Raw genomic sequence first — 11,287 nt, 5'->3', positions numbered from 1 at the left:
CTTCGAACGGACTGAACGTTCGCGCGAACATTTAGAACCCCATTGACCATAGAGGGCGCTGGAGCGCCGCCCCCTCTGGCTCTCACCGCCACTGAGTCTAATAACATAGATTCTTGCATTGCACAAATCTATGTTATTATCGCCGCTGTTCTATTCAGATGGTCGGCGCTCATGTCCGGCCACCTGAATAACGGCAGCTGGTTGGCTGTACGGAAGTGCCTATCAGAGCCAACGGCTTTCCGAGTACAGCCCTCGGGTCCGGGAAGCTTATACAAGGAACGCACTAAGGATGCACTCCTTGGATAAGACTGACAGGTGGCTCAGCCAATCAGGTTGGCCGATTCTGGCTACCGGTAACCTGATTGGCTGAGACGCCTGTCAGTCATTGAGGGCGGTAGAAGACATAGAGGGACGTGGATGGCTGACTCCAGTAAAGGTAAGTGCTGGGGCGGGGGGGGGGGGGGGGAGGAAAGGGGCACTTTACAGGGCGACATCAATGGGCACAGTGGCGACAATAGGCACAGTGGGGACAATGGGCACAGTGGGGACAATAGGCACAGTGGGGACAATGGGCACAGTGGGGACAATTAAAGGGCACAGCAGCGACAATTAAAGGGCACAGTGGTGACAATTAAAGGGCACAGTGGTGACAATTGATGGCACAGTGGCTGTGTTTGATGGCATGGCACAGTGGCTGCGTTTGGTGGCATGGCACAGTGGTAACAATTGATGGCACAGTGGCTGCATTTGATGGGCACAGTGAGGCTGCAGTTTTTTTTTCCGTTTGCGCCCCCCCCAAAAATTTGGAGCACCAGCTGCCACTGCCATTGACGTCTATGTGACTCGAACGTTCGAATTCAAAAGTGCTCATTTTAAAGCCCAATATGCAAGTTATTGTCGTAAAACGTCTTTGAGAACCCGGGTCTGAAAAATTCCTTTAAATATTGTACCTGCTGGGTGTCTATGGTATGCCTGTGAAAACGTCTTTGAGAACCCGGGTCTTGCCCGAGGGAACATGTATCAATGGAAAAAAAGTTTTAAAAACGGTCGTTTTTTTTTTCAGGACTCCTGTTACTGCAATACCTTTCTGTGAGAAATACTTGATTTTTTGGAAATTTTCTGGGGTGCCAACAATTTCGGCCATGACTGTATAACCTCCATACACGTATACAGAGATACAGGGCCGGATTCAGAAAGATGAGCGCATCTTTCTTCCAGCGTAACGTATCTCCAATACGTTACGCCGCTGTAAGGCTGCATTTACACTGTAACGCCGCGTACGCGGCGTATTTTGCTGCGATTTGTTTAACTTTTTTATTTTCACAAATTATTTCCTTTGCTGTCTATGCCGAACGCCGAAAGCCGCCTGAAAAAAAGGGTCCAGGACTTGTTTTCAGGCGGCAGGCGTACGGCGTTCGGCGTGAGATGTGAACCATCTCATAGACAGCAATGGAAATTCGCCCCTCCAGCGGCACGAGCGTCGCGCTTCAGGCGTATATATGCCGAGGTGTGAATGCAGCCTAACTTTGGGCACAAGTTCTGTATTCAGAAAGAACTTGCGCCCTTAGTTACGGCGGCGTAACGTATGTGTTGCGGCGTAAGGCCGCCTAATTTAAATGGGGATGTTGGGGGGCGTGTTTTATTTAAATTTCACTTGACCCCGCGTATTTTACATTTTTTGTGAACGGCGCATGCGCCGTTCGTGAAAAAATCCCAGTGCGCATGCTCGAAACTCCGCCGCAAAACGTCATTGCTTTCGACGTGAACGTAAATTTCGTCCAGCCCTATTCGCGAACGACTTACGCAAACGACGTAAAATTTCAAAACTCGGCGCGGGGAACGACGGCCATACTTAACATTGGCTACGCCTCAGAGAAGCAGGAGCAACGTTACGCCGGAAAAGCCTTACGCGAACGGCGTAAAAAAAATTAGCCGGGCGCACGTACGTTTGTGAATCGGCGTATCTAGGTCATTTGCATATTCTACGCCGAAAACGACGGAAGCGCCACCTAGCGGCCAGCGTAAATATGCAACTAAGATACGACGGCGTAAGAGACTTACGCCAGTCGGATCTTAGGCAAATTTCGGTGTATCTTGCTTTCTGAATACAGAAAGAAGATACGCCGGCGCAGATTTGAATTTACGCGGCGTATCAATAGATACGCCGGCGTATCAATAGATACGCCGGCGTAAATTCTCTCTGAATCTAGCCCTATATATTTTTACAGAGACAACTACTACACAAAATAAGGAAATGGCAATTATGGGTCACATACGGTTACGTTAGACTGCCCTCTAGAGTTAAAATAAGGAATTGCTTTTATTTGCCTTATTTCATTTTCATTTATTACAGGTATTTATATAGTGGAGTGAGTGGAATTTTCCGTAGCCCTATACCATTCATTCACATTTCCCTTCCCTCAAGGTGTTTATAATCTATGGTCCTTTGCCTACATATCCTATTTAAACAGGAGCCAATGACTTACCAGCATGTCTTTGGAATGTGAGAGGAAAGCCACACAGGCACAGGGAGGACAAACTCCATGCAGATAGTGTTGTCCTGGTTGGGATTTCATCTGAAGACCCTGGTGCTGCAAGACAGAAGTGCAAGTTACTAAAGCCACTATGCTGCCCGTGAATTCGAAAGCAGAGGCCCTCTATATCCTGTGACAGATTATTCAAAAATACAACTTTCTAAGCCTGTTCTTTCTCTGCTAAAAAAAAATATGAAAGTATGTCCTGGCTGTGGGGACTACATGTCCCAAGATGCTCTGCTTGTTGAAAGAAGTGATTCCACTCTGCTGGCAGCAAACTATGCAACTGTCCCAAGCACTAGGGGGAAAACGACTACATCTCAGTCTCATCTGTGAGTGTCCCTGAGTTGCAGCATGACGTAGCTGGCATACGGCTACAGGTAACATATTGAGTGCAGGAGTCAGGGGTATGTAACACACAGAGTGCAAGAGTCAGGGGTATGTAACACACAGAGTGCAAGAGTCAGGGGTATGTAACACATATAGCCAGATTCAGGTACCCGTGCCTATCTTTAGCGTAGCGCATCTCATATACACAGTGGTGACAATGGGCACAGTGGCAACAATTAAAGGGCACAGTGGCATGCACAGTGGCAACAATGGGCACAGTGGCGACAATTAAAGGGCACAGTGGTGACAATTGGCACAGTGGCGACAATTGGTACAGTGGCGACAATTGGTACAGTGGCGACAATTATGGGGCACAGTGGCTGCATTTGATGGCATGGCACAGTGGTGACAATTGATGGCACAGTGGCTGTGTTTGATGGCATGGCACAGTGGCTGCGTTTGATGACATGGCACAGTAATTGCGTTTGATGGCATGGCACAGTGGCTGCATTTGATGGGCACAGTGAGGCTGTAATTTTTTTCTTTTTTTTTCGTTTTGGCGCCCACTCAAAAATTTTGAGCACCAGCCGCCACTGCATTGAAGCCATTTATTACACCGTTTGGCAAGGCGAGCGATCCCCAAGTGTGGGCAGTGCCAGGCACCAAGGCCTCATAGATTGCGCCTTTCTTTTCCCTGACTGGATTTTAGCTTTCCTGTGAGGACAGGCTGTGTTATTTGTCCATTTCACATACAAGTACCTACCTAGTGTAAATGTATTTTAGTTAAATATTAATAAAGTTATTAACATATCTCCCAACTTTTTGAGATGGGAATGAGGGACACCTATTATCAAACATATGTAGTCATAAGACACGCCTCCCCCTGCCACGCCCCCTTAAGGGAGAATTATACCCAAAAAACTAACCCACAAGTGCCTTTTTTTTTTTTTTTACCACTACTAATACTTTTATACTAGATTTTGACATTTAGTGCAGAAATTGAGAAATTGCATGTAAGGTTTAGCACCAGAAAAAGCACTTTTTTCATACCTTTTCCAACATTTTGAGATGGGAATGAGGGACACCTACCAGCAAATGTATGTAGGCATAGGACACGCCTCCTGCCACACCCCCTTAAAGGAGAATTAAGCAAAAAAAAAAAGGTTAATGAGTGCATTTTTTACCACTACTATTCCTTTTAAAAATTTCAAATGCAGCAATTTACAAATTGGATGAAAGGCTCAGCACTGGGAAACACTTTTTGGTGCATTTTATATACAACTCTATAGATCAGACCACAATGAGGGACAAATGAGGGGGACAGCGGGGCTTTGTATTAAATCAGGGACAGTCCCTCGAAATCCGGGACAGTTTGGAGCTATGTATTAACAAAAAACCCAGTGGTCTCCTCAACCAACAAGATGGCCGCTCTCCCCTCCCCACGAGCGGCGACACTTTCCGCCCGCGCCGCTCTGGCCGGACGTGACGTCACGCGCTTATCCAGGAAGAGGATTGTCTTTTCCAGTGTGCTTTCCCCATCGCTTTCCTGACATCACTTCCGGTTTTCACAGCAGTCGACTTCCAGGTCCTGCGGAGAGTGTCTTCGGGGTGCTCGGAGCTCCGTCTGGCTGCAGGATGTCGCGCGGTTCCATAGAGATCCCTCTGCGGGATACGGACGAGGTGAGCGCCATCCACTGCCTGACCCCCTCCCACCCCCATCTACTGCCGGTTCCCCCCCCTCCCCCATATGTATCCACTGTGTGACCTCTGACCCCTTCCCCTATGTACATCCTCTGACCCCCCCGCCCCCATATCTCCCACTGTCACCTCTGCCTCCCCCAGTATCTCCTTGTTGTGTAACCTCTGACCCCCCCATCCTGTGGACCCTCCACATTCATCTACTACCAGATCTCACCCCCCCCCTCACATATCTATCCACTGTGTGACCTCTGACCCCTTTCCCATATGTGCATCTACTGTCAGACATCTGACCCCCACTGTGACTACTGCCCCCCAGTATCCCCCCGGTGTGTGACCGCTGACCCCCCCCCCCCACTGTGACTACTGCCCCCCAGTATCTCCCCGGTGTGTGACCGCTGACCCCCCCCCCCCCCCCACTGTGACTACTGCCCCCCAGTATCTCCCCGGTGTGTGACCACTGACCCCCCCCCCCACTGTGACTACTGCCCCCCAGTATCTCCCCGGTGTGACCGCTGACCCCCCACCCCCGTGACTACTGCCCCCCAGTATCTCCCCGGTGTGTGACCGCTGACCCCCCCCCCACTGTGACTACTGCCCCCCAGTATCTCCCCGGTGTGTGACCGCTGACCCCCCCCCCCCCCCACTGTGACTACTGCCCCCCAGTATCTCCCCGGTGTGACCGCTGACCCCCCCCCCCCCGTGACTACTGCCCCCCAGTATCTCCCCGGTCTGTGACCGCTGACCCCCCCCACTGTGACTACTGCCCCCCAGTATCTCCCCAGGGTGTGACCGCTGACCCCCCCCTCACTGTGACTACTGCCCCCCCAGTATCTCCCTGGTGTGTGACCGCTGACCCCCCCCCCCTCACTGTGACTTCTGATTCCCTCTCCCAAGTGTCTACCAGTCGTGTGACCTCCGACCCCCCTCCCCTTCTCCTGGATCTCCCCGTCGTGTGACCTCCGACCCCCCTTCTTCTGGATCTCCCAGTCGTGTGACCTCCGACACCCCCCTCCCCTCTTGGATCTCCCCGTCGTGTGACCTCCGACCCCCTGTCTGAACTTTGATCTCCAGTATCCACCCTCTGTGTGACATATGACCCACCAATTCCCTTTCACTCCCTTAACTGATGCCTTCTACACACTATCTTAGTGACCCCCCTCCCCAGTATTAATCCACTCTGATATCCACTTGACTTCTGACCTCCCATTTTCCATTCAGTGCGATATCTCTGACCCCATATAGCCACCGCCTGACCTGTGACCCCTAATACCCGTCCACTAGGTGATCTGTACATACATTATCTACCCGGCGTCAAATTACTGATGTCTGACCCCCCAATACCCATGTACTGGCCAACCTCCCTGATCAATACCTAAACCCTTGCCTAATCCCTCCGGACTTCTTAACCTCTGACCCCAGAACCTCCTCACTGCCTGCCTTTGAGTCTCACTGTGTGACCTCAGATCCTTATAAACCCAACACCCCAAGACTAAAATGTGTTCACTAACGTCGCACAACGACGCCGACCTGACCTTTCCTGACCATCAGTGGTGGCAGCAGAAACCTGGACCTTCATTTGTCTCTCTCTCTCTCCCAGGTCATCGAGCTCGACTTTGATCAGCTTCCCGAAGGAGATGAAGTTATCAGTATCCTGAAACAGGAGCACACCCAGCTGCACATATGGATTGCCTTGGCGGTCAGTATTGTCATCCAATCTTCTGTTCTGCACCAGAGGAGCTTACACTTTAATGTCTCCACCACCACATCTCTATTATTAGACATTTATATAGCTCTGATATATAACATAGTGCTGTACAGAGACCACTGAGCCATTCACATCAGTCTCTGTACCAGAGGAGCTTACACTTTAATGTCTCCACCACCACCACCGCATCTCTATTATTAGACATTTATATAGCTCTGATTTATACTGTAGTGCTGTACAGAGACCACTGAGCCATTCACATCAGTCTCTGTACCAGAGAAGCTTACACTTTAATGTCTCCACTAAGGATGAGCTCCGGCGTGTTCGCATAGAACACGTGCAGAACCCGCCAGGAAGTCGGCACCCGCGCTGCGCTAATCACAGCCAGGCAGACATTTCCCGATCTCTGCAGCCGAGCATCGGACAATGTCTGCCTGGCTGTGATTAGCGCAGCGCGGGTGCCGACCTCCTGGCAGGCTCTGCACGTGTTCTATGCGAACACGCCGGAGCTCATCCTTAGTCTCCACCACCGCACTCTATATTATTAGACATTTATATAGCTCTGATTTATAACATAGTGCTGTACAGAGACCACTGAGCCATTCACATTAGTCTACACTAGAGGTCGACCGATATATCGGCCAATATTTTGCCTTTTTAACAATATCGGCACCGGCCGATTATTATGTAAAATAGGCCGATTGTCTGGGATCGTAGGGGTGTGCTGGGTGGAATTCTTCCGCTTGCCCGCCCGCTCATTCGCCCGCTCGCTGCTATCTGCTGACTTTTTATTTTTTTTGTTTAGGAAGTCGCTGCCGACATCCTCCACTCTAAAAAAAAAAAAAACGTCCCCTGACGAGCTGCGCGCCCTGCCTCTGCCAGGCAGAGGCAGGGCGCGCAGCACGTCAGGGGACGTTTTTTTTTTTTTTTTTTTTTTTAGAGTGGAGGATGTCGGCAGCGGCGGCCGCCGATTGACTGTTACATGCCCGTTCTGGGGATTGTAGGCAGAGGCGGGGCAGCACGTCAGGGCCAGGGACGAATGGAGCTTTCTTGTGCTAGGCTAGGAGATGGAACGGAGCCTGGAGCGCTCCGCTGGTGGGCATTGATGAGGTGGCAGTGAATGACATTGGGCTGTACTGGTGGGCACTGATGTGAGGCGGCAGTGAATGACATTGGGCTGTACTGGTGGGCACTGATGTGAGGCACTGATGAGGTGATGCACTGGTTGGCACTGATGAGGTGATGCACTGGTGCATTGGTGGACACCGAAGAGGTGGCACTGATGGACACGGATAGGCTGCACTGAGGTGGCACTGACAGGTTGAACTGGTGGCAACTCAGGTGGAACTGATAGACACTGATAGGCTCCACTGGTGGATACTGATGGGCTGCACCAGTGGGCACTGATGTGGCACTGACAGGCTGCACCCCACCTCTCCACCTAAACAATTATCTCCTCCCCACCTCTCCACCCTATGTTTTTTGAGATGAACGGAAAAAAAATTGGCCTAAAATATCGGGCGCAAAAATCGGCAACACATATCGGGCGCAAAAATCGGCAACACATATCGGCCATCGGCCGCCCCGATTTCCAAATATCGGCATCGGTCAGAGAAAAACCCATATCGGTCGACCTCTAGTCTACACCAGAGGAGCTTGCACTTTAATGTCCCCACCACCACACACTAATGTTAAACATTTATATAGCTCTGACATATACTGCAGTGCTGTACAGAGAGCACTGAGCCAGTCCTATCAGTGTCTGTACCGGAGGAGCTTACACTCTAATGTCCCCACCACTGATGGACCAGTTGAGGTGTATTCTGTAATAATGGTTCTCTTTCCCTCCAGTTGGAATATTACAAGCAAGGAAAGACGGAGGACTTTGTGAAGCTGCTGGAAGCGGCTCGCATAGATGGCAACTTGGACTACAGGGACCACGAGAAGGACCAGATGACTTGTCTGGACACTTTGGCGGCCTACTATGTCCAACAGGCCCGCAAGGAGAAGAACAAAGACGGCAAGAAGGAGCTGATCACACAGGCCACCTTGCTGTATACCATGGCCGACAAGATCATCATGTACGACCAGGTGAGTGGCTCTGATGTCTTCGCAGATTTGTATGATGATTTATCCTTATGGGGGTGGGGGGGGGGATCGGAGAGGGTAGTTGGGGGAGGGGGTTAGCAGGTTCTATGGTCACAGTGGAAGAAAGAGAGGTTATTATCCCTGTGTAAGCTCTGACATGCGTTTTCACAGGGTTGGGGCTTGGCGTTTCCGCAGCCAATTAGACTGGCAAGGGATCATAGGGAAGGCAAGTATATATGAGTGATGGTTGCCATGTCAAGAGGACCTGTCTCTCTCTCTCTATATCCTAAGTTGTCAAAGTGACATATTTGATTTAACTCCCACAATTCTGATCTAAGAGAAGGTAGAATAAAACCCTATTGGGGTATCTATAATCGGGGTTTAGCTGTATCTAATCCATGTATTGGGTGGGCAGTATAAAAGCATGCTCTTTTCTCTACATGGAGAAGTGGCTTGTGTTCCATTGGGCACTTAGGAAGGTAACACTGGGAATGTTCTCTTCTTCACATTGTTATGAATCTATTTCCCCCCCCCCCCCCCCAGAACCACTTGCTGGGAAGAGCGTGCTTCTGTCTCCTGGAGGGGGATAAGATGGACCAGGCCGATGCCCAGTTTCACTTTGTGCTTAACCAGTCTCCGAACAACATCCCGGCCTTGCTCGGTAAGTGATCAGGGGGACGGTTGTATTTGTACATGCCGGTGTGTTCCGTGATTCTGTTTTTTCATTAAAATAAATATTTCTTGCAGGAAAAGCTTGTATCTCGTTCAACAAGAAAGACTACAGAGGGGCCCTTGCCTACTATAAGAAAGCCTTGCGCACCAACCCTGGGTGTCCAGGTGAGCTGAGTATTATGTGTTACCAGCTGCTGACAGCTTGTAGCATCTTTTTCCCCCTCTATTCTCCACCAATTTTGTTCCAATTGTGCCATTTTTGGCCTCTGACCCCCCCCAATATCTACATACTGTCACCTCTGACCTTCCAGTATCTACTTACTGCCTGACCCCTCAGTTCTCTCCCTGCCCTGTGACCACTGACCTCCCCCCTCAGTTCTCTCCCCGCCCTGTGACCCCCTCAGTTCTCTCCCCGCCCTGTGACTACTGACCCCCCCCCCCAGTTCTCTCCCCGCCCTGTGACCTCTGACCCCCTCAGTTCTCTCCGTGACCTCTGACCCCCTCAGTTCTCTCCGTGACCCCCTCAGTTCTCTCCGTGACCTCTGACCCCCTCAGTTCTCTCCCCGCCACGTGCGTGTTATTGGTTTGTGGTTTCTCAGGTTTTAGACTGAAAATTTAAGATTTTTCCCCATCTTGTGTAAAGTGTATTGTCTGATATGAATATCACGTTTTGTGTCCTGCAGCCGGAGTCCGCTTAGGAATGGGCCACTGTTTTGTAAAACTGAACAAGCTTGACAAGGCTCGTCTCGCCTTTGGTAGAGCTCTGGATCTCAACCCGAAATGCGTGGGCGCCCTCGTGGGCTTAGCTGTCCTTGAGCTGAACAACAAGGAGGTAAGTGGGAATGTTAGGTGTTTGTTTTTGTTTTTTAAGTATAAGAATCCTTATGTGGCATATTTAACCCTTTCGCCGCCAGGTGCGTACAGCCACGGGGTATCTCTCGCCATCCTATGTTTTTGTTGTTGCTCTGTGCGCTAAAATTTGTAGTTGATTTACATTTTTATATTCCCGCAGGCCGATTCTATCAAAAATGGTGTACAACTACTGTCCAAAGCGTACACCATCGACCCAAGTAACCCCATGGTGCTCAACCACCTTGCCAACCATTTCTTCTTCAAAAAGGTGAGACGCTTAGAGCTTATTAATCTTTACAGGTAAATCATGTTGGTCAAATATCTTATTAACAGCCTTAGAGCCGGTTCACACTGGGGCGACCTGTCAGGCGACTCGGCCGCCTGACAAGTCACGGTCCACAGTAGTCAATGGAACCGTTCTAATAGGAGCGACGCTAGTAACTTTGGGGGCGACTCGGGGTGACTTGCATTGACTTCAATACTGAAGTCATTTTGCAAGTTGCCTCTCAAGTGGCCTTGAGATCGCCTTGCCGAGTCGCCCCTAAAGTCGTGCCGCCTGTGTGTGAACCGGCTCTTAAAGTGATTGTAAAGGCCGAAGTTTTTTTTTTTTTTTTTTTTCTTGATGCATTCTATGCACTATGCATGATGTAGTGTGTAGCAGCCCCCCTCCCCAATACTTACCTGAGCCCATTTCTATCTAGCGATGTTGCAGGAGAGACTCGGCTGCCTCATTGGCTGAGACAGCCATTGGCTCCCGCTGCAGTCGATCAAAGTCAGTGAGCAAATGAGGAGAGAGAGGGGTGGGGCCTAGCCACTGCTTTGTGTCTGAATGGACACACAGAGCTGCGGTTCAGCTTAGCAAACTGCTTGCTGTGGGGGTCACTCGTCGGGAGGGAGGGGCCAGGAGAGCAGAAGAGGGACCCGAGAAAAGGAGGATCGAGGCTGCTCTGTGTAAAACCAACTGCACAGAGCAGGTAATTTATAACATGTTTGTTATTTTTAGGCAAAAAAAAGAGACTTTACAATTGCTTTAAAAAGTTGTATTTATACATTTTATCTGTGAGCCGCCACCAATCGGTAGGCTTTGGAGAACGTTATTAGTCGTTTGAATCCCAACAGGTGACAGTCAGCTCCTTCCTGAATGGATGGGCTGATTATTTGTTGATGTGGTTGGCTACGTTGTGCAAAGGTGTGATGGATTAAAAGAGAGGTAATGGATTTATTTTTTTTCCCCAATCATACTTGCCTAGGTAGATGCAGCATCTGTCTCCCGTCACCTCTACATTGATAACCAAGCGATCGAACACCGCCGATCACTCGGTTCTGACTTCTCACTGAGCTCTAGACTGTCGGTCACTGTCCCTCTGCTCTTCTGACTCCTCGCTCATTGGAGTGCTAAGCTGTG

The 11,287-nt window shown here is 50.0% G+C and overlaps 1 protein-coding gene across 1 annotated transcript in view; it reads left to right on the top strand.

The window, feature by feature from the left end:
• Nucleotides 1–4,403: 4,403 nt before the first annotated feature.
• CTR9 (CTR9 homolog, Paf1/RNA polymerase II complex component) overlaps nt 4,404–11,287 on the top strand; it is a 27,812-nt gene continuing 20,928 nt past the window's right edge. The window contains exons 1-7 of the mRNA XM_040327963.1: nt 4,404–4,544; nt 6,163–6,261; nt 8,122–8,361; nt 8,902–9,019; nt 9,106–9,195; nt 9,714–9,862; nt 10,043–10,150. Coding sequence (XP_040183897.1) covers nt 4,500–4,544; nt 6,163–6,261; nt 8,122–8,361; nt 8,902–9,019; nt 9,106–9,195; nt 9,714–9,862; nt 10,043–10,150 — 849 coding nt within the window. The 5' untranslated portion in view covers nt 4,404–4,499. The remainder of the gene's footprint in view (nt 4,545–6,162; nt 6,262–8,121; nt 8,362–8,901; nt 9,020–9,105; nt 9,196–9,713; nt 9,863–10,042; nt 10,151–11,287) is intronic.

This window comes from Rana temporaria, chromosome 11 (assembly GCF_905171775.1).
Source record: "Rana temporaria chromosome 11, aRanTem1.1, whole genome shotgun sequence".
NCBI classification, from domain to species: domain Eukaryota; kingdom Metazoa; phylum Chordata; class Amphibia; order Anura; family Ranidae; genus Rana; species Rana temporaria.
The sequence above is the reverse complement of the archived record's forward strand: the minus strand, read 5'-3'. Positions and strand labels throughout refer to the sequence as shown.